Below are 22917 nucleotides of genomic sequence, written 5' to 3'. Positions count from 1 at the left end.
TGCCAGGCCTTTCGAGTGCACATCCCCAGTGCCTGGGCACCGCCGTTGGTGCTGTCCACCAAGAGAAGCTGGCAAAGGCAGCATGCTGGGCAGGCTGTTAATCATCTACCAGCAGTATAATTTGGCCATTGTTACAGCTGGGTTATTTTTCCTCCCTCCAGTTCAACAGCTCTGCTGCCTTGGTGTGTGAGAGCCGGGCAGAGGGAGGCTGGAGCAGCCCCTGTGTCGGCCCTCCAGCATTTTCAGGCTAAAGCCTGACTCCTTTGCTAGGCCCCAATCCCAGCTCTGAGCAGGTAGGGAAAGAAAACCCCCCGTTTCAGCGTGACCAGGGAATTGTGTCCTGCGGGGAGCACTAGTGTTTCACAACACATCCGCTCGGTACCCGCACATGCAATCCCCCATCTGTCTCATGGAAACCAAAGCCAGGGGGTCCGGCTTTTGCACCGCGCAGACATGTTGGGAGTTGTCCGAGGGGCTTATCTGAATTAGGCAGGTTTCTGCATCCAACCTCCAAGTGTGTACGTGTGTGTGTGTGCAGGGGGAATTCAACCTGGCCACTTCCAGGACCCGTCTTGGGGGGGCCGGGCATGAGTGTGTCCTGCCCAAGGGGCGACAGGGGCTGCTCCAGGGGAGCTGCCCTGCAAAGCCAGAGCCGCAGCTGCCCAGATGAAACCGGAGCGGGTTGCTGAGACTTGTGCCAAGCTGTGCCCTTGCACGGGAGCGGGGGTGCCAGGCTGGCGGCTCGGGGTGCAAGGGGGCCCGGGGACTCGAGCCCAGCAGCGCTGCCCCTTCCTGAAGGGGCAAACCCGAGATCCCCCCGCACTGCCAAGTGCCCAGTGCCCGGCCCGGCGGCACGAAGCCCCGCTGCTCCATCGCTGCGGCCCCGGCTCCGCCCGGGCGGCTCCCTCTCGCGGCCGGAGCCCGCTGCCGCCGGCTTCCCCCCGGCTGCAAGACCCGCTCGGGCTCCTGCCGCCTCCTTTCCTTTCCCCCGGCTTTCACACCCCTGCACCGGGGCAGCAGCCGCCCGTCCCGGGACAGCCTCGCGGCTCGGCCTGGCCCGGCTCGGCTCGGGGCGCTTTGCGCGGGGCTGGGGTGGATGCGCTCGGCAGGTCCCTTCCAGCCCCGCCTCGCTCAGCCGGGTGCTTTAGCGGACCCTTGTTGAGCAGACGAGGCCAGAGGGACACCCCGGCAGCTGGGGGACCCCGGAATGACACCCTATTAGCTGGGGCACCCCATAAGGACACCCCATCAGCTAATGCATCCCATAAGGACCCCCGTAATGACACCCCATCAGTTGGTGCACCCTGTAATGCCCACCATAATGACAACCCATCAGCTGGTGCATCCCATAAGGACACCCCATTAGCTGGGGCACCCCGTAATGCCCACCATAATGACAACCCATCAGCTGGTGCATCCCATAAGGACACCCCATTAGCTGGGGCACCCCGTAATGCCCACCATAATGACAACCCATCAGCTGGTGCATCCCATAAGGACACCCCATTAGCTGGGGCACCCCGTAATGCCCACCATAATGACAACCCATCAGCTGGTGCATCCCATAAGGACACCCTATCAGCTGGTGCACCCCGTAATGCCCACCATAATGACAACCCATCAGTTGATGCAGCCCATAAGGACCCTAGTAATGACACCCCATCAGCTGATGTGCCCCATAAGGACCCCTGAAATGACACCCATCAGCTGACGCACCTTGTAAGGACATCCTGTAAGGACCCCCTCATCAACTAGTGCACCCTGGAAGGATACCCCATAAGGACCCCCCACCAGCTGGGGCACTGAGGAAACGGGTGCATTAAGGGCATAAAACAAAAGGACCAAGCCTGTGAGGCACTCATTTGCGTTATGTGGTGTTCTGCAAGGCAGGATAGGTGCCAGGGCAGGCGATCGATCCTTTGGCAATGGGCCGTGGGGAGGGTTTTCCAGGGTTGCTGGGTTTTGGGGAGCCTGCAGCTGTAGAGGCCGTGCAGGCTCCCTGGCTCTGTTACCAGCATGTCTCAGCCACTGCACAGACCCCATTTAAAACCCAAGGCATTGCAGAACCAGGGAGAGATGCTGGCTGGAGAGCAGGGACTGCGGGCAAAGTGCCGCTGTGACCACAGCAGCAGGCGCTTCCACGGTTAAAATACTCCTTCAGGGCTGTGTGGCAGATTGTCAGGAGGGAGCCAGAGCTCTGGCTGCTGGTGCCGGCTGCCAGGGGAAGGCACTGCCCATTGGAAATCTCAGGGTGCTGGGCACTGCCTGGGCTTCTTTGGGCCCGACTGAGATGTCTGAGCTGCTGGGGGGTTGCCCTGCGAACCAAAGGCCGCAGCTGCCCAGATGAAACGGGACCGGTTGCTGAACCCTATAGCAAGCAACTCCCTTGCACGGGAGCAGGGGTGCCAGGCTGGGGGGCTCGGGGTGCAAAGGGCAAGAGTGCTGGAGATCCTGGAGGGTGTGTCTTGCTGGCTGGTGTGGAGGAGAGCAGCACTGCCCCCCCTGCCTGCCCCCAGGATGATCAGGAGGGGGGTGCGGATGACCCCATGCCTCAGGAGAGGGTGCAGGTCTGCTGGAGCGTGCCCGCCCTTTGGTCTGGTGAGTGTTTTTTGTAAAGCCAACAGTGCACCTGGGAGCAAAGCAGCTGGTGTCTTGGCCCTTGTCCTCCTTATCACTCCCTGTGGCTGTATGGCTCCCAGGGGCAGCAGCTGCTTGAGGAACCCACGCGACTGCTGGGTGCAGCTGGATGCAGCTGCTGACCCAGCCCGGGGCTCGTGCCTTGTGCACAGGGCCACGCGTGGTTCTTGCATGTGGGAGCAGCACCCTCTAGCGGCCACGCGGGAGCCCAGATGCCCACCTCGCCGGCAGGCGGTAGCAGTGCAACGGGGACAGGCATGGAAAGAGCCAGAGGCTTTGGCAAGAGGCTGTGCATCGCATTGTTGGGTGGCAGAGCAGGACCGGTTCCCTGCCACGCGCTCTTGCCTCTGACCTGGGGAGAAAGGTGGGCCCTGGTCTGTGCAGCCAGGTGAAGGCCGGTGGAAATGCATTGACCATTCACGTGTTGGGGGACCATTCCAGCTGTTGGAAGTGGGGCGTCTCTCTTGTTATGTGATTGCCTATGGCAGTGGGTAGCTGGGCCTGTCAGAAGTCAGTTCACACTGTCGGTAGACAACAACAGAAGCCGGGCTGCCCTTCACAAGGCCTCAAGCTCTCCCTTAAACAGTGCTCTGCACTTGGGTTTAGGTTGTACCGGTTTATTTGTCATGGCCTAGTATGTCTGAACAAAGCTCCTCGTGACCCCCCTCCAGAGCACTCCCCCAGGCCAGGGCAGTGGGGTTTGGAGGTCACGGCTCTGTCTGCTTAGAGAGCACTATGCAAGACAGAAGTGCCCTGGAAAGGCTCCCTGCCCTCTTTGCTGAGTCCCTGCAGACGCAGCGTCACCAGCACTACAAAGCAGCACCCGAGCCCCATTTCTCCGGAGAATGCCATGACCACACAGATCTTTAAGGTTTCCCCTTTCCCAAATTGGGCCTAAGCCTGAGCTCACAAATGCCATTGACTTCAAGTGGGTAGTGGATCACGGACCCTGTTTATCAGGTACCCAGGAACTCTGACACTGATATAGTTAAACAGAGCAGAAAGCAACATGCTGCTTCAAAAACGGGCCTTGTCCTTCATCTGAAACCCCTCCTAGCACTCCTGCCTCCAGGCCTGTTAAGGAAGTCCCTTATCCTCAGCGCTGAATGACCGACTACAGGTAGGTTCCTACAAGCAGTACATCAGTTTGAGTTGTCTTTCATGCCAGCGCCCTCCTTCAGTAGGTTCGCCTGCATTCATACGTTCCCCAGACCGGACTCCCATCTTCTTTGCCCCACGAAGAGTTGTCGTGAAGGGAGGTGGTATCGGAGACCTCGTCTGACGAGAGATGGATCATCTTGGGAGTCAGGTCATTGGGTACAGTCATAAAGGATGGGAAGGAGTAGGGCGAGGTGCCAGGGTACCCGGATGCATAGTGGACATCCTCCAAAGCGTGCAGAGAGTAAGACTGGGCTCCAGGGAGTGAGGAGCTCCAGCTCGAGCCCCTGTATTGGGAAGCGCCGCTGCTCTCATGGGGGAGGCAGCTGGTTGCGGTCGACAGCGTCTGCAGGGAGTCAGAACAGGTGACGTCCGGGGGGTTGAGGCTGTCCGGCATGGTCTGCTCCCAGGAGTCTCTCTGTGAGAAATGTGGGGAGAGAGTCACAGCTTGCTCAGCGCCCACGCACAATCCCCTGGCTGGCATCAAGGCTAAGCATGTGCTACATTTTGATGTGGTTTGAAGAGGGCGGGTGGGACACGGGCTCACAGAGGCCACACAGCAGCTGGGGGCCTGGGCAGGGGCAGGAGGACTTTCAACCAGCTGTTTCTGCAAGGAGTAGGACTGAGTAGCCCCAGGAGAAGTCAGTGCCTCCCATGCTGGGCAGAAGGAGGTAGGGATCAAGCAGCACCGGCTGCTATTGCTGCCTGGATGGGGGGGCCCTCGGTCACATCTCATCCGGGCAGGACCCTCCCTGCTTGCGCCAGCCCAAGAATCTGTCCCGGTGCTGAACCCCCCCATGGAGCTGGAAGGGTCTCACTAATATCCATCCATCCTCGTCTCCAGCCTGTGGCTGATACCAGATACTCCCCAACGCGGTGCATGCTCCCCCGGAGGAAGCCCGTGGCCCACCCACTCTCAGCCAGGAGCAGTGCAAACACTCACTATGAGGAAATGTGCCTGGTCATTGGGGAAGGGTGGCAGGAGTGGGGCCAGCGAGGAGGTGCCAAAGAGGGAGCTGGTGCCGGGCGGGGTGCGATAGTCCCCGTACTGGTCGCTGAAGTAGGGGTCCAGCAATGGCGGGTACCCTTGGACGGCAGAGGAGTCTCCCGGGAAGGGCTTTGCTGCCAGCGGGGATGCATAGACCTCGCTGGGGAGCTGCTTTGTGCTGTGGAAGTCCAGTTCGGAGGCAAATGGTCTTCTCATCCCGTAGTAGCCAGACATGGTGGGGGAACCTGCGGGTGGGGAGAGCAGGAAGGGGTCACAGTTTAAATGTGAGGCACAGTGCCCCAGAGCTGATGCACGCAGCCCTCTCCCCCACTCCTCCATCAGGCAAAGCAGGCAGCCGCTGCCCAGAGCAGGAGGATCCTGTCCTAAACCAGTGCCCTCAGCCCCTGATCTTCAACGCTGGCATTGCTCCCAAAGCCCAGCATAACCTCCTCCCTCCCGCCTCAGGTCAAGTAACACCAGAACTTGCTAAAGATGAGAAACCTTGCCTCCCTCTTCTCCCCTGTAAGACTCAGGGATGCCTTGTTTAGGTAATGGGTACCCTGTAGCACACCCACTATGGGTATACTGCACTAGCATGTGCCTGCTCAGTAAGGCAAACTGCTAAATTGGGGATCAGTCTGCTTTCATGTCCCTTTTGGGCATGGGGGAGTTAATGGTTTTAAAGCCCCCTCCATAGAAGCCCAAGAAACAAAGACCCAGGAGCCTAGCTGGAAAAGACAGGCCATGGAGCATCGTTAGGCCTGTTTGACCGCTGGGGAACTGCCAGCCAGAGAGACCAAGAGCCAGACCCGACCCTAATGTGCCTAGGTCTGATGCCACCCTTGCCCCGAAAGCTGGCTCTGCCCTCCCTTTGGGACTTTATATAAGGGTTTCAACAACATTAGGCTGCCTTTCTGGGTTAACCCTGCAATGGCTCACCTTCAGCGGTGAATGTCTCCATCACAGCCCTGCATGGTATTATCTTAACATCCTTTTGTAGGACAGATGGGACTGGATTGTCACCCTCAAATAATGCACTGTTGAGTAGAGAGACTCACCTGACATTTGGACAAATGAGGACTGGGGGCTACTGGTGCTGCCCTGAAAAAGAAAGACACATTGGCAAGGATTTGCTCCATGGTGCAGAGCACATGCACCGTTCAGGAGCATGTTGTGCAGTGTTTCCATGTACTTTTGGAATCCCAGGCTATGACTAAGCAGCAATTAGGTACAAGCCTGCAAGCCTCAGAGAGATAAAGTAACAGGAGACGGAGGCCAAGGAGAGATTTCAGAGTTCTCGGATTGTGCTGACAAATCAGAAAAGCAAGACAGCACAGCTTGGGTCTCCTGTACCCCAGGGCCCCTTTGCAGAACCAGAAGGGTGTAGCATGGCCCTTATGCAAGTGAGAATCAGGCCCAGCTGACTCACTGCCCAGACTTCCCTGGCCCTTCACACCGGTACAAAGCAGGCATGAGTCCTTACCACTCAGATTCAGCAGCACATCACTGCCCTTTTGTGCAGACCTAACTGACTATGTGTGGAGCAGTGCAGGGCAGAGCCAAGCCCTGTGCGGGTCACCTGGCAGCAAAGGGCTGATCAGCCAGAGAATAATGAGTGCATGCAACTACCAGCTGATGGTGTTGCCCTGTTACCTAGTGTTGCAGTCTGTGCATTGGTGCTGAAGAACCTGAGCTCAAATCCCAGTGATGATCTATGCAATTAGTGTGCAATTGGGTTTGTCCTGTGTGGAAGGAAAAGCTATAGCAGAGCTCATTATCCTGGCCATCACTAATTTATTCCCCACCTGGGGTGTTAGTAACACAAACCTCCTGTCTTTTCAGGGTTTTAGTGTTTCAGCTCAGGCACAATCAAGAGACACCAGGGTTCATCAAAGGACATAAAGGGAAGAGAGAGCACCAGATGAATCAAGAACAGGGAGGAGTGAAAAGCCCTTGATGCGGCAGCCCTCATCCGGTACCTGGATTCACACAGGTGAACTCATGACAACAGTGATGTCCTGATGAAGCCGGGGAGGCTCCATGAATGCCAAGACTGCACCACTGGGATCTAATGACAGGCCTGGAGCCTTGGTGTGCAGGAATTAGAGGTATCCATCAAACAAGGCAGCACTTTATTAGCTGTGTATAACTATCCAGTGAATGCAGACCTGACTGCTCCCCTCTTTCAGCAAGGCAGAAATGGAAACCTGCATACCTTTGCTGCTCCGGTCCCCCTGGCAAGGCAAGGCAAGGAGGGAGGATGCTTCTAGGTGGGAAGGAACCTGACCCGTGAAGGGGATGGCCATTTGAAGGAATGGTTTCCATGTTCAGAGGATGATAGGGATGTAGACGGCACCTTCTGTGTAACAATTATCCAAGTGTCTAGCAAGAATCTAGCATGTTGCTTGTGCTGCCCAGAACGAGTTCTCAAAGACCCTATCAAGCAAAACACAGACTGATGGTTTTCTCAGCTCAGCGAGAGCGGCAGCCCTCCTGCGTGCATTGGATTTGGCAGTGCTATGAATCACGTTGCCCCCAGGAGATCTCGCCTCCTTGGAACCACAGTTTGAATTCCTAGAATCAATTTAGCCACAGATATTCCTTGCTCAGAGGCATTTCTGCTGTCCTCGCTGTGACTGTAAAGAATCTCCGTCTGGGAGAGCCGGGTTGTAGTGGGAATGGCTTAAAAGGTTGCATTTGTGTTGCTCTGTATGTTGCCCATGCTGCACCATCTACACTGAGATGCTGATCTTGCTTGGCACCGAGCCCCATGCTCAGACCGTCTGCGCAGACCAAATGAACAAGTGGCAGCTCTGAAATGTAGCTGTGTCGAGCTCCCATTCTTCCAGGCTGCAGAGGCAGTGTCACAAATATGCCAGCGAGGCAGAGGAACTCCCGAGTAATGGTTTGGTCCCTGATTTCTCTGCTTCAGACTATTCCCAGCATCGTGTCAATGCTGCTACTACCTCTATACAAGCATCATGGAGCAGGGAGCTTTCCCTGGGCAAAAAAAAAAAAAGCTCAGATGCACTGTGCTGCAAGCATCTAGGTAAACGTGTTGCCCTGAGGTCTTGCTCTGGGCTGCAAAACCCTCCTGAAGGTTAATAAAAGCCCCAGCGACATTGGATGCTCACCGCCCCATTGCTTTCCCCTTTGGGAGATGGCGTGGAGTTTCCTGTTTGCAGAGTGCATGCAGGAGGTTCCGGCCTTGCCAGACAACCAAATTTAGAGGCTTGGATTTGAATTAAATTTGCCAGCGCTGGGACTTCCTTCTGTTCACACGGGAGGTTCGCAGCTGCCCGAACGCTCCTTCATGAAAATGAGCGTGTTTGAGCAAATAGGTCACCTCGGCTGTGAAAGAGTGGGAGGTTTTGGGGATCCCTGTCGCCCTGACATGGCAGTTTTGTGCGGCAGTAGCTAAGAGCACTGCCCAGATAGCTCAGGGCAGGCCTGGAGAATAAACCGGATGCAAAGAAAAGGTAGGAGTGAGCTGTTTTATCTGTCTGTTCCCAGCCAGGCATCCGGGGACATTTCTCTTCTAAGGTTTAGACTTTGTCTAAGGTAACTTGAAATAAAAGTAATAGCAAAAATTTGAAAAACGAGAGAAATGATTTTTTTTCTATCTTGGCTTTAGGGGCCTGATAGCCATCCTGTGCTCTGAAGTCAGGTGGCACAGGGTGGCCACTGCAGTCACTGGCTGCTTGTGGAAATCTTGGCTAGCAAATCCTGATGGGTCTTGTAGAGGGCAGCATGCACTGCGCTATGCTTGGGGCTTGACCATGCAAATCTTATATGTGAACCACCCCCCCTCCTGCTTCGGGGCAGAAGCCAACTTCTAGCTGCCAAGTGGAGCCTTCTCCTGGGAGCGCTGCATCCTCCCAGGGGTGCGAGGCTCCTGGCACCTTCCTCTGAAGCAGCTGCTTTAAGACTGGAGCAATAGATGGAGCTCTGGCTTGATTTGGGCAGTCCTCGTGCCTTCCTAATGAATCCTGGAGGATTCCCTGGGAGACTTCGTTAGCAGAAGGATTAATTGTAGGGGTAAGGAAGCATCTGAGAGCACGGGCTCATCTGGCAAGTGAAATGGAGAGGCCAGCACCTGGTTCAGGGAGTCACCGCCACGGGAGATGTGGAGTCCCTGTCCGTCACTTTGGGAACAAGGCTGCTAGATGGGTAGGGGTGAGAGGCAGCATCTGGTGAGCCAGGGCATTGAGTGCCACAAGGGGCATGGGGAGCTCCAGTTTGGGGAATCCACATTGCTTTCCTCCCTCCTCCGGTCCAGCATGGAGCCAGGTCACTGCCCGCAGGAAGCCTAGAGCAGCTCTCCAGCAGTCACATCTGATAAGAGCCCTTTCGCCTGAGCCAGGCATCCGCTGTACTGTGCTGCTGCCAATCTAGCAGCACATCCTGACCCCGAGCAGATGTCTGGGGCCATCTGCGGCGAGTCTCCACCGGTCCGACACAGGACGGTATGTGCATCTGCTGGGCAGGAGGCGCTTTCGCAATTCGTGCCCTTCGGCAGGGAGAGTGCCCAGCATAACCGAGCTCCTCGCTTCGACTTGACAGCGTTGTCCAGGTCTGCTAGGAAGGCCAGCTCTGGGGCAAGGGAAGCCCGAGCCGGGGGACTTGCTTGTTGAGTCCTATGCAGAGGTCCTAGGTTCGAGACCAGCTGCTGCCCAGTGCTGGGGTTACCGTGCCATCAGCCTTAAAGGAGGGCTCTGCCCTCTGTACAGAGGGGCTCACACTAGGCAGCGCCTGCTGATCCCACCTGGGCCACGCAGTGGGGAACGAGGTGAACTCTTGGGGAGGCGGCTTGGTGCACGTGGACTATCGGTGTCTTGGGCTCCTGCCGTGGCTGTGTTTCCCCACATCCCAGCCTGCCCCTCAGGACTGAGACCTGCAGTGGCTCATCCCGACTTTGGGGCTTAACTCTGCCAGCAACGCTTGCAGCACCTGGTCCTGGCAATTAATCAGAAGAGACAGCGTCTGCCGAGTTGGCTGGGGTCTGTGTCTCTTAGCATTTTATTCCTTTCCTTATCTGGTGGCAAGTGGCTTGGATTATTTTAAGCTCATTAGTCCAGTTCCCCTCTGCCTCACTTCTTTGCAGCCCTGCAGGGTTTTGATAACCGTATCTTCCACCCAGCAGAAGCTGGTGGGGGGCAGCCAACCCGCTTAACACCACCCAGGCCTGTGGTTTATAAAGCGATTAGTGAGCTCCGTCTGGGCCCCGTTCTCGAATGCCTTGTATTGCTAGGCAGGGAGTCACTCAAGAAAAGTGCACGGAGCCACGGGGCTCTGTCTGCTCGGTGTCACGGCTCAGCCCCATGGCTTGTTCGCGTGGTGGGAGAGACCATGTGGGTGGATTTTCACAACCCACCTCCTGCTTCTGCCTTGACTTTAGTGCCTCCAAGCACTCGGGTCTGATGGCAGCATTGGGTCCTGAGTCAGGTTGGGGTATGGTATGAGTCAGGTATAAGGGCATGGGGATGCCCTCATTGAGCTGCTAGCTGTGCAGCTGGCTCACAAAAATCCCAAGAGAGCTGACTGACTCTCCAGGCTCTTCAGCAGCCCCAAAGGAGAGGCTTTTCCTATAGGAAATTCGGTTTTCCCTACATTTCTGAGGATTTTAAAAAAAAATATTATTACTTTTCCACTTTAAAGAAGTCAAACTGAAAACGGGGAGATAAGTCAAATTGCTGCATTATTTTGTTCTTATCAGGGTGAGACAGTTCAGCTGAACTCTGTTTACAGTGAACATTTCTGCTTCAGTTTTTTTTTCATTGAAAAATAAGGGTTTTTATGAAAAGAAACTCAGCTGAGTCTTGCAGTCAGGGGGAATCTCTCCTTCCAGCGTCGCTCCTGGGCAGAGTCCTTTGGCTTTACCCTGGTTTGCCATTGGAGACAGAGAGGTCCAGCGGATTGAAGACCAGGGCTGTATTCTGGGCTCAGCTCCTGGGCAAGTCAGTTTGGCTCTCTGTGCCTCAGTTTCCCCATCTATGAAAGAGAGCCTGTGATTCTGGATCCTGGCCTTCCTGTTACATACTTGGGAATGTGCTGATAAGGAGCACCGTTCGCCAGCCGTGGTTATCTTTCTTTTGTTCCAAAGGTAACAGGTGCTCCCTACTGCTATTCCTTCCCAGGTGCCCCGATGAATCAGAGGAGATGGGAGGTGGGCACCCACGTGGATGGTGAGTGATACCCATGTCCGGCAATTCATGGGAAATCAGAAATGCAAATCGCATGTATATCATCACAATGCAAATTCCCTTTCTATCTGCAGAAGAAAGGCCCCACTGCAAGAGGCTATCTCACTCAGCAGACCAGGAGCTGACTTTTCCTGACAGTTATCAACCCAGCCCAGGAGCACACAGCTGTTCCAGACACTTTTGTTGGCTAAAGAAGGGTTTGTCCATTTTTGGAGCAAAGAATCCATTTCAAACAAAGGGTGCAGCTTAATTACACTGCATCATAGTTATATAGTCGGGTAGTCACTCACCTGCTGTTCGCTGGGATATATTGTCTATTTATTTAATGAACTTAGCAGTGCCCACAGCCACACTTTTCCAAACTAGTCAGAGCATTGCCCCAGCCAATAAAGATGTTTGTCCCGTGCCATAATTTCTCTTTTTATTGGGAGGGGCAACTACAGAACTAGTTTTGTAGTAGCCATATGCACAAAAATCTGCTGTGCTGCTGCATGCAAAACAAGCAGAGTAAATAAGGAAGGAGGGAACACTTTACAATGTTGCCCTATCTACCTTAGTGCTGCCTTTTACATCCAGCCCAAGGATATCTGAACACTGAGTAGCAAAGCAGTTGTCTTTATAGCCATGAGTAAATGGTGGATAAAGCGTTCCAGTCCCAGCTCACGCTCCTGCTGCATGGGGGTGTATGCAAAAATGTGTGAACCTCATGCCATGTACATGGCAGCCAGGTGTCTCCAGAAGTGACGGGCCTCTTAGATGTCAGGTGCACACAATAGTGCATGTGTCCCTAGGCATATACTCCTCCCCGTGTCAGGGCTTGCCACCCAGTTTGGTTTGGGTGGTTAGGTACTGTGAACTTCATGTATGTAATGAGCAGAGTGAAAAATCCTTTCTGATCTGCGTGCTTTGCAACCAGTGAAACCTGAAACAAATGGCGTGCAAAGCAAATACATTTCCCATGCCTGAAAATGTTCTTTATTTTGCTCCTAACTCAACTAACTGCTGTCCCCATCCGCTGCAAGGATCGCAGGCTTGGTGACTCGATCACCCCACACACATCTGTCGTAGTTCCTCTCACCCTGAGCATGGAAATGATGCAGTTTGATGAGCTCAACTTAGTCCTTCACAGTACTAACAAATAGCAGCTATGAGCAGGGAGCCTTTGGCAGACAAGGCCCTTAGATCCGACGTGACTATATCTGGACTAGGGCCTAGTCTGGAGATGACATTGCCTCTCAGTTGTCAGTGTCTTCCCAGCAGTTTAGAGAAGATCAGCATCGTTAATTGAGTGGCTGGATGGTGTGACTTATGGAGAAAGATGAAAGAGAATTGAGTAGGGGTGGCTAAGCTAGGCTTCGAGCTTCAAAGTCTCTCAAGGAGATTTAAATCCTCTGAGTGAAATCCTGGCGCTGTTGACAACAACAGCAGAATATGCATTGATTTCAAGGGAGCTGGGATTTCAGAGGACAGCGATAATTTTAATGAATTCAGGGATCTTTTAAATTCTCAGCCTGAAGACATGTTTTGGAGGGCGGAAGAGATGCGAGTCAATAAATATCAGGAGGAAAAAAAACTTGTCAAGTGATTCTTTGGCTTTCTGAACAGGAGTATAACTTAGAGTGATGGGAGGGACTTAAGAAGGAGAATGGTTTTGCCTGATCTGCTCTGAGACTAGCTCCAAAGACTTGGTCCAAGAGCCCTAGAGTGGATCCTGAAAAGGGACAGACGCTGCTTTTGTACTGAAGTAAATGCTGATGTCTGTGGAATTAAAACGGGGTAAAACTATTGTCCTTGGGAGCCTGAGTCTGCCTGTTGCTGACTTTGGGGGGCATGCAGTAGTTGGTGAATGCCCCCCATGTCAGTGTGTGTAATAACACACTCCATATATGTGTGTGAGTCAATCAGTTGGTTGATGACTGCACTGGGAGCCTCCTAAGCATTTCTCTGGGTTTGTTGTGTTCAAAAGATGGGGAAACAATACAACTTCTGCAGTGAGACATGCTGCATTTGCTAGCACCTATAAGAAAGTCCAATGGTTAAGTGATGGGAATGGGCCAAGACCCATTGCCTGTTGTGTGTTCCTTCAAATGCTTTCTGCCAGTGGTAACCTTCCAGAGCAATATGAAGGGCTCAAATCCTGGGCACAGAAATTAAAGTAGAAACCAGTGACTGTACTGAACAGCTGGGAACTTATTTGGGTTCAGCCAATGCAGGGCTGGGCTGAGCTGAGCTGGGGTGGGGGGGTAGTTGTTTTTTCCTTTTACGTTGAGTTTCTCAATGACCCCTGCCCCAGATTCTCAAAAGCAGCAAGAGAACCGCTGTTATTTTGCTGTGTGGTTCAAGACATCTTCAAAGGACCTGGTTGTCAGAAAGTGTGGAGCACAAGCCACCGAAAAATCAAGTCCCTTTAAAGCAGGACAGGGTGGCACCAGAAGCCATCAGGCATTTGGGGAATCTTGCTTGGCACATAAAAAGTGGTCTAGTTTGTTGGGGCACAGAGAGGAGAGCTTAAATCTACAGGCTGACCTGTTCCAAGTCTCCAGGGGACAATAATCATTCATCATCTCATTATTTCAAGCTAGCATTTTGCCAGCCCAGGAGATAGCCTGCTAGGCTGCAAATGCAGGAAGCCAGAGAGGACTGTGACAGACAATGTCATTGCCTTTTTGTGTATTTGCAGAGTGGTCTCTAGAGGATGCTGCTTGATCTTCTGAGGAAACCAAGTGCCCTTGCCCTCAATCAGATTAGCAAGAGTGTAAGGACAACATAGGGTGCTTTAATGCTTTGTGCTGGGGTTGGGGGATGCCTGAGCTCTGCAATTGCAGCCATTTCCAAGCCTATTGCATTACTGCTGCCCAGTTATAGACAATATATAGCATTTCCGCTGGGAAACCTACTACTCCTGTCTGGTTTCTGGTGTTGGAGCCTCAGCGTGCTGATACCCAGCCTCTCTTTTCATGAATATGAAATTGTTGCATGGTCTTTTTAGTGCTGCTTATATGCATCTGCACACCAAATAGCACTTCGGGAGGAGGTGGGGGGGCTGTTCAGCTTGATCAGACTGACTTAGTCAGTCAGAGCTGAGGGAAAATGAAGCTGTCTTTGAAAGCCCTAATAAAAGGTATGTGAAAGGGAAAGAGAATTAGTGTTATCAGTTTAGTTAAACAGGGTGAGATTTGTGCCTCTTAGGATTCAAACCCCTCTGGGGTTCATTGGAATGGGAAATTAATTAGAGAGACTTACATGTTCTTTGGACGGGACCCTCAATGCACAAACCTGCCTGCTTTCCCCCCAACGGTAATTTCTGGCATTATGGAAGAGATGCGCTCAGGTCCCACAGCAGCTACCCTAGACTAGACTAGACTTTTGTCCAAACCCCCAGGGTGTAAGCCTTTTTTCAACTTCCACTCCATGAAGTCCTACCTTTTTGAGGACATTACTTCATGGGGATTTCAGTGGCGCAGAAGCACAGTGCTCCGTGCAAATCCTCTTTAAAGCAAGAGGATTACAGGAAATGGCATTTCTCTTTCAAGCAGGACTTACACTGAATCGGGAGCCGCTGCTCTGCCGTGATCGCTTCTCCGCCAGGAGGTCTTTGACCGTGTGCTTCACTCTCACTCCTTGGTAAATGCGCTTGCTGTAGTCTGTCGGGACTGAGCAGAGGAAGCAGAGTTCAAGCAATGGGTAGAGTAAGTGGAACAGCTTGATAAAGGAAGGAGCAAATGCATTGTCACTTTGTCCAGCATCTTCCCATTGAGAGAGGATGTTTCCCAAAAGCTTACTATGTATTATTCAGGTTCATTTACTACTGAGTGGCCCCATCATAGGTCATAACCCTACTGGGCCAGCCACTGTGTAATAGCAGAACCCAAAGACAGTCTCTGTTGTACTGTACCATTCAGCAGGGAAGTCCTGGGGGCTCACTAAGGGGCCACAATGCGGTAAGAATAATTTTCTCCACCAGAGGAATTGCTCGGAGGGGAAGGTAGGGAGCTCTTTGGCCTGTGTTATGCAGGAGACCAACCAAGATCATATATTGCAACTAATAGAGACCATTTATGTAAAGCTTTTTAGACCCTTTTACAAGGGAATTAGCCATGCAGCTCTCTCTAATTTCCATAGGGATTGTATTGTGAGGTTCCTTGCTTCCTTTGAAAAATAATAAGATGCTTTTGGGACCCTTGTTATTAGTATGTGGTATGTATAGTACCGGAGGCAGTATTGCTGCCCACGTAGTGAGGACAATTCTGAAAATGGCACAGCCAAAATACATTGATGTGTCAATGAGTTTGAACCAACTGTGCAAAACTGGAACTAGTGAGAAGGAGCTAGTTCTTCAAACCCACTTTCTGTTTCCGTGAGCCAATGAAAAGCAACTTGGAGGCTGAGGCAGGTTTTCCTAAGCTATGTGCCAAGTGCGCACTGCTGCCTTTTGTGAAAGCATCAAGCGCTTCTCCCCATGAGCAGTTAACATCATTAGGCAGGCCGGGGTTCACCTAGGGATAGCAAACTCCATTAGCACAAAAGGTTGGTCTGTATTGATGGGTTGTTTGAGAGGTCTTGGAGTTCCTGGTTCCTGGCCTTGTGCTCAGACCAGTCAATTTTAATTTGGTTTCTTAATGCCAGAGAGAATCTACCACTGCAGGAATCAAAGTGGGCTTTATTCTGCAGCTCCTCTGTACTCAGAGCCCAGTATTTGACTGTCTGTCCTCTCAGCCTCTTTACACTTAGGATGCGGTCACTTCAAGGACACCAAACTGTGGTTTGCCTATGTCTGCATGTGATTTTTCTTGTGCACTTTCATTAATCTAACCCGCAAAAGGTTACCAGTCTGTAAGAGAGGGGGGGTTTAATTATGAACCATGCGGTTAGTCTCAAGAGATGCTTTTATCCCACTCATTCTGCCAAGGCCCCACACCCCAAAACAAGCAGCTAAAAGCCACTTGGAGTTGCCAGTCTAAATCTTATTGGAATTACAGTGTGATCAGCCAAAAATATAGGTTAGCCAAATACTAGAGGTAGCAAAAAATAAGGTTAGTTACCACCAATATGTTCAATTTGTTAATGATATTCTTATTAGTCATACTATTGAGAGTGGAAATGTGTAATGGAAGCATTCAGATAGTTTAAAGATCTTGGATATAACCCATTAATAGCCAGTAATTAGTAGTTAGAAAGCATAGTTCACCAGCAGGATGGGTATTACCATATCTCCATGATTGACCCATGAGAGACACCCTATGGGCACGTCTCCATGAGATGCTAACTGTGCAGTAGACTAATTCTCCTGTGAATTAGCGTGTCACAGTGAAAGCCATGCTAATGTGCTAATGTGCAGTAGAATTAGTCTACTGTGCATTAGCACCACTTAAGAGACGTGTGCTGGCGCTACTGCACAGTAGTGCCAATTACTGTGCATTAAGTTAGTACCTGTACTAACCTTATTGCACCATAATTATGGTGCATTAATGCACATGTAGACATGCCCTATTACTACTACCAGCTCAAAGTCACTCCTTTAGCTCCAGGGGCACAAGTTAGGCCTTTGGGGCTGAAGAAGATCAAACTCTTGGCGATGACCCATGTTGGCAGAGTCAGGTAAAGGTCAGTGGAAAGGACGATTGTCTCCTCCTGCTGTCTGTGCGATGCTTGTGCCAAATGTGGCTTAGGAGGAGAGGCTTGAGAAGTCAGGAACTTCAGCATTACACACTTCTTTTCCATGCTCAGAGCCCTCTCTCTTACATTGCCTCTGCAGTGCCTGTCTCAAAGCTGGTCGTTAGTGTGGTCTGAAAGATGGAAGAGTTCTGCGGGAAGTTTCAGCAAGGCTTGGATTTTTGACCAGTCAAATAAAGTTTGGTCCACTGATCCGTCAAATATCGATCAAAAATTGCCAACAGGTCCAAATAACATGCAGGAAAAGCACCATTTTTTCCTTGAGAAAGGTGTAAAAAAATAATTAAAAAATCATATTTCTGTCAAAAAACTACAAAAAAAAATGTGTTTTTTTGGTAATAGTGCTATAATCTTTGAATGATCAAAAACATATGTAGTCAACTGACAATATTTGACCGGTCAGCTGACCAGCATGCCAAACCTAATTTCATCTTTATTGTCACCTCCCAGGATTCAGAAAGGAAAGGGCGCTTACATTGCAAAGATCCTAGTTTTTTATCAAACGTGTTTTTATTTTGGTCTTTGGTAAAGACGCAAGGAGTTTGGAAGGATGGTTGAAGGTTTGCATGTACTAAAACTGCATTTTTGGTGAACAAAAATGTTCGGCAAGCACTTCAAACAGAATTTTAATTAAAAAAACTCAGGATAAATGGAAAATGGGCACATAGTCTGTTTCTTTTTTCCCTACCAAACAAAATTCTGTTTCCAAAACAGATAGTCTTTCACCGGTGGAGGAAGAAACACATATAGCATGAAAAAATTCACCCCATGGTACAAGCAATCCTAGGCAAAGATAGGTAAGATATTTCCCAGAGTCACGAAGCAGTAGCAGCTGCTGAACTAACTGGGCTGGCACCACAGAAAGGGTTTTTGGGGGTATTTTTAATACTTCAGATTCTATTATCATTTCATTTTTTAAAAGGCTGAACTTCATTACACTGGGTCTAGGTGCTGTCTGCCTGAGAGGTGTCCCTTGCTCCAAGACACAGCCCATACCTGGGTTGAGTTGAGCCCTCCCCATGAACAAAGGAGCCCCTGGCAGGGTTTGTATCTGAGGGCACCTGGCCTCTGCGACTGGTTTCTTACTCCTGTTGGTTCAATGGTCTGAGCATGCTGCAAAAAACATGTATTTGGCAGGGCTCGGGGAAAAGGTGCAGGGTTTGCTTTGCCCTGGTTAGCTGCTTTGCTTTACCGGATGGCTTGGATAACACATGACGTGCATGTGCTTGTCTGCATGGGCAGAGATGCGATATCGAAGTTGACTTGTTTGACCTAGAGACTCATGCTTGTGGTTATTATTCTACGTATCGTTCACAGTGGGTATAAACCAGTGCACCTGATTTAAAAGCAGTGGTGCTCCATCAGGTGACACCAGCTAAGAGTGTGGCCCATTGTGGTTAGGACCTGCAGGCTATAACTAGGCCTGGCATGTCTGATGGGACTGAAAGGCAGATGATGACAAGCAAGGCTTTTGTTCCCCATGATTTGTTTCAGTTTAAACTGAAAACTTTCCCTTGAATAGGGCAAGACGAAATAGCAAATCAACTTAGTAGAACATGGCCGTTCTTCAAAGGGCCTGTTAGCAGGTGGCAGGGGATAAGTCAGTCAAAAAAACCATGAGGTAACCTGAGCACAGGTATTCTTTAAAGGTGCCATTTGCCTCTCCACAGAGTCCCAGCCCCAGGCTGTAATGATAACTGTAGCTCTCGCATGGCACGGTACTCCGATCTCAAGGCACTTTGCAAAGAGGTCGGTAATGGTATCATCACCTCCATCCTATAGACGGGGAAACCGCAGCCCAGAAGAACAAAGTGACTCATGCGAAGTCACGCAACAAGACAGTGGTGTGGTTGGGAGCAGACCCCAGGTGCCAGCCGCGTGCCCCATTCACCAGGCCACAGCTGCTCAGGAAGAGGTGCACACCGGCAGAATCCGTGTCTGCAAAGCCTGCCATTTGCTTGGCTGTTTTGACTGCCAGTGAGCCCAGGGATGCACCGGAGCACAAGCACAATAAGGCACCGGCTCCTTTATCCTCTCAGCTGGAGTCTGCCCACAGAAAGAGCCCGCACCTGTGGCTGCCGGTGAGGAGCGGAGCACAAGGCTTTTATTCAAATGTTACAGATGGAAACTTGATGTTCGAGTTAATCCCTCGGACAACAAACTGCCGTGTGTTTCCGGACAGAAAGCAAACAAGTGTCCCCAAGGGGAAGTGTTTGATCTCTTTAGAAATCTCATTTACCTTTCCACATTCCTGCTTATTCTCATCCAGCTGGCGGGTGCCATGTGTCACCGCGAGTCCTACATCCTGCCATCCCCAGGTGCAGAGAAGGTGCCGAACCTGGAGAGGGGAACATCTGAGGGCGCGAGGGGTGGCTGGCCATGGTGTGGGCTCTGTGCTGCCGAAGTATGGCGGACCAGCCGTGCCGCTGCTGTTGCTACAACCATCAGTTTGGATTCAGATGGTGAACACAGGCCCCTGCCGAGATCAGGGCTCCATCGTGTTCATTGGAAAAAACAGCCGCTGCCTTGGGGACCTGATAGTCTAAAGAGCCAAAGCAAAGAGCGGGGACCACAGGGGCAGAGTGACATATACAGAGCACGCCCATGGCACAGATGGGAGCAGAGCACCCAGCACCCCACTGAGTCAGGAGAGCCTTCCGCTGATGGAGCGTGACTCATCCATTGACTAAGCCTTTCCACTGCGTATTGATTCAGGCCTCCGGTGAATGAGATGTTTATCCTGTTCTGCTGTAGCCCCTATCTCCTTCTCCACCAATTTGCAGCACAACTTCTGATGCTAGGCCTGGTGATGTTTATTTGCAAACGATGACGAAGCTGTGTCATAGCTCCACAAGAAACGTGGTTTCTTTGGTGCTAGTCAAAAAGCTGCTAAAAAATATCTTTAAAAAGATCTGCTAACAAAACAGATATGAGGAGGCAAGATTTTACAGGTACATGCACACACGCATATGCGTGCATATCTGTAAAATGTTGATTGCTTAGGGGGTTTTCGTCCCAGGAATTTTAAACATTCACGCTTCTAAGATGTCTATGTTTAAATTAAAGCAGTTAATGCATCCCTGTCACAGATCCTAATCCAAGGTAACACAGCAAAGTGAATAGCATACGCCAACCGCACTCAGGAGCTCAAAGTGCTTTTGAGCCGGTATGAGAGCTGAATCTCATATGTCAGGTCAGGATCACTATACATATACTTTATATTGATAAGAAGCTAAGCAGAGATCAAGTTATTGGACCAAGGCCTTACACTATTAGAAAGCTTTCTTGATTATGGATCAACGCTGATCTTAGTTATTCCAGGGGAAATATGGAATAACTGAGTGAAAACCTTAAAGTTCTAGGAAGCTGTTGAATAAGCTCAGGAAAGAAACAGGAAAAAATCCCATTGCTTTAGGAATTCAAAACTAACCTTTAGAAAAAGCATTAGCAAATGTTCGGGAGGGAAGGATATTTCCATGATCTTTTCGATAAGACCGATAAAACTTTTTCCATGGAAAAAATGGCAAACTGCATTTTGACTATAATAATGTTTTTTTCTGGAAAGTTTTGCCTTTGCCTCAAACACACCTGAGTTTGAAAACCAGCCAACTGAAGGTGCCACACACACAACTGTTTGCAGGTCTTTTTGGCTGAACATTTTGGGTTTTTGATCAAGGTTAAAGAGGCAAGCCCACTTCCAATCCAGCTCAGCCATTTAGTCTTTCCCACCTCTAACTTTGGTCTGTTTTTGAAACGCATGATATTGGAATCAGGAGGTTTAAGCATGTGAGACTTAGGAGTCTTAGAGCCAGATCATAATTTGCAGGAAGGCTCCTTGACCTTTTTCTCTAGCAGGGACTGCAAATTAAGGCCTCTGAGTGATTCCAGTGCCGTGTAAAGGGGCCCCAGAGTATATGAAAATCAAGCCCTTGGCTTTCATAAGTAATCACCTTAATGGAGGAAATTCTGGACATCCAAAAGAACGAGCTCAGGATGCCAATGGCAATCCAGGGCTTTGGCCACATCAGATGGGAAAGGGAAGACTGAACAGCAACAGGTTTACAAACCATATATGCAGCATGGGGCACTGTCTTCACGCTACAAGAGATGTATATAAATTGCAATGATGAGTTAAGTGTGTGCCTAGGAGAAACCATGAATGTATGACTGAAGCAAACCTTAAATCCTAGCAGGACTGCCAGGCATGACTTGGTACATGCAGAGCAATTGTCAGTGTCCTGGGATTAGCTGGTTGGCTTCTGCAGTCGGACGGATGGGTTGGTTTTTGTTATAAGGGGATTTCTACTTGCTTGGGGAGCGGGCGAGGTGTGCTGCAAAGCCAGGGAAGAGAGAGCAGCGTGTGATGTAACAGGAGGGCCCTGCTCTGGGACCCTGAAAACTTGGGATCCTGACTCAGCCATGCCTGGTCCTATGAACTTGCAGCAGTCTCCCTGTGCCTCAGTTTTACCTTCTGTAAAAGGGGAATAGTGGCACTTCCTTGCTGTTCTGGGCCGACAAGGTGGTCTGTTGGATTGGAAAGTGGGGAACCAGGATCTTATTCCTGGATTGGCTGCTGCATTGCTAGACAGTTGGGGGCAACCTGCCTCAGTATCCCCACCTGTAACATGATGCTCACCTCCTTTGCGAGGCACTTGATGGAGGGTGCCACGTAAGAGGTAGGCGGCGTTGTTATCGTTATTCCTTCGCTATAGTCTTAGCACGTTAAACCGAGCGGACTTCATTTGCCTTTATACCCTATCAGCATCACACACAGGGCTGATTCCTTTATACCATTAGCATCAAACATAGCACACGAAAGGACAGGCCAATTTTTATCAGATGACTCACTGTAGCAAAACACAGTGCTGGGATATTACAAGTGTCTCTTAAATCCCCGATTCTAGTTACAAATTAAGGCCCCAGGCCTGCAGATACTCACCCTCCTCCTTGGCTTTACTCACGCAAGTAAGCCCTGCTGCAGCCAGCTGGTCTACTCAGACAGACAGAGTTGTGCAGAGGCTTAAGTCATTGCAAGATTAGGGCTGATCTCATTTATCTGCTGCAAGATAAGGGCCGACCCCTGAAACCCTTTGTCACATAGACAGCCCCGCTGGTTTCCATGAACCAGCCTTTCTCAGACCTATCCCCGAGACATTAAAAACCTGAAGTGAAAATAAGCTTCTACAGGAATCAGATGTTCTATTAGAAGAGTCTAACAGGCTCTTATTCTGATCTTCAAGTAAATTAAATCATGTCACAGAATAATGATGGCTCAGTCATTCTCCAGAAACACTGCATTGTGAGGGAAGGAAGCATCCTAACTTGTACTTAGGGAGGTTGAACTATTAGTCAATGCTGTTACACTACTGAGCTGTTGCCCACATAGTGATGTAAGGCACCAGTCCTGTCCTTATTGCTTAGATCTGCCCAGACGGTACATGATGTACCTGTTCCTTTTTTTCCCTCTCTGTCATTGCTGTTTCGATTAAACACGGGTGACAGCAACATTTGAACTCTTGGAAAGTTTTGAGGATGAAACTCACCTGTTTCCATACTGAGCGCTGCTGTATATTCTCCCTTTCAGATTCTGCAAGGGCTCTGGAAGTGAACCTGCATGAGCTTTCCCGTTGAGACTGAAGTCAATGCTCATTCTACGCCAACGAAGTCCTTTTGGAGCCTGCCGGGAATGTATTTTTCACAATTTAGCGATGTCTCTGAAATAGCCTGCTTGGGATTTGTTTAAATGCAAATCTTTGGATGTCTGTTCCACTGCAATTTGCATGGTCAGTGCAGGTCCTTCTCAAAGGTTCTTTCTCTTGACTGAAAAGGCAATTCATGGGTGAAAATGGAATTGCTTTTATTGAGAGAGAAAAAGACTGATGAGTCGTTCAGCAATCAGGTGGCTTCAGACAACAGAAAGAGTAAGGGATGGGGTGGAAGAAATGGTGTCTACAAGCTTCACGCTGGGATCTTGGCCTCACGGTGCTGGGCGTTGTGTGGACAAACGACGAATCAACCTCCTGTGCCCTCGGGAGCTAACAAGCTAAGCTGGCTGTTAAAAATAAAAATAAATCTCTAGGAGGTTCCCCATGAAGTCAGTGGTGGAGAACAGGGTCCCTCAGAGGAAGTGGGTGACACCACCAGTTAACTTCACAAAAGCCACCAAGCATGGTACTGACTTTATCAATAGCTGGCAGGACCAGATACAACGTGGTGCCCCACAAGTGAATATCCACATGGCTTGACCAGCCCTCATTC

The 22917-nt window shown here is 50.6% G+C and overlaps 1 protein-coding gene across 1 annotated transcript; it reads right to left on the bottom strand.

The window, feature by feature from the left end:
• Window positions 1–2950: 2950 nt before the first annotated feature.
• POU2AF2 (POU class 2 homeobox associating factor 2) lies at window positions 2951–22309 on the bottom strand. The gene is made up of 6 exons (XM_059719955.1): window positions 22203–22309; window positions 15814–15817; window positions 14530–14688; window positions 5842–5884; window positions 4739–5028; window positions 2951–4213 (listed from the first exon to the last, which is right to left on the bottom strand). Exons 1-6 carry the CDS (start codon window positions 22307–22309, stop codon window positions 3815–3817), a joined length of 1002 nt encoding a protein of 333 aa, XP_059575938.1. The 3' UTR covers window positions 2951–3814.
• Between the last annotated feature and the right edge of the window lie 608 nt (window positions 22310–22917).

This window comes from Alligator mississippiensis, chromosome 16 (genome assembly GCF_030867095.1).
Source record: "Alligator mississippiensis isolate rAllMis1 chromosome 16, rAllMis1, whole genome shotgun sequence".
Lineage (NCBI taxonomy): Eukaryota > Metazoa > Chordata > Crocodylia > Alligatoridae > Alligator > Alligator mississippiensis.
The sequence above is the reverse complement of the archived record's forward strand: the minus strand, read 5'-3'. Positions and strand labels throughout refer to the sequence as shown.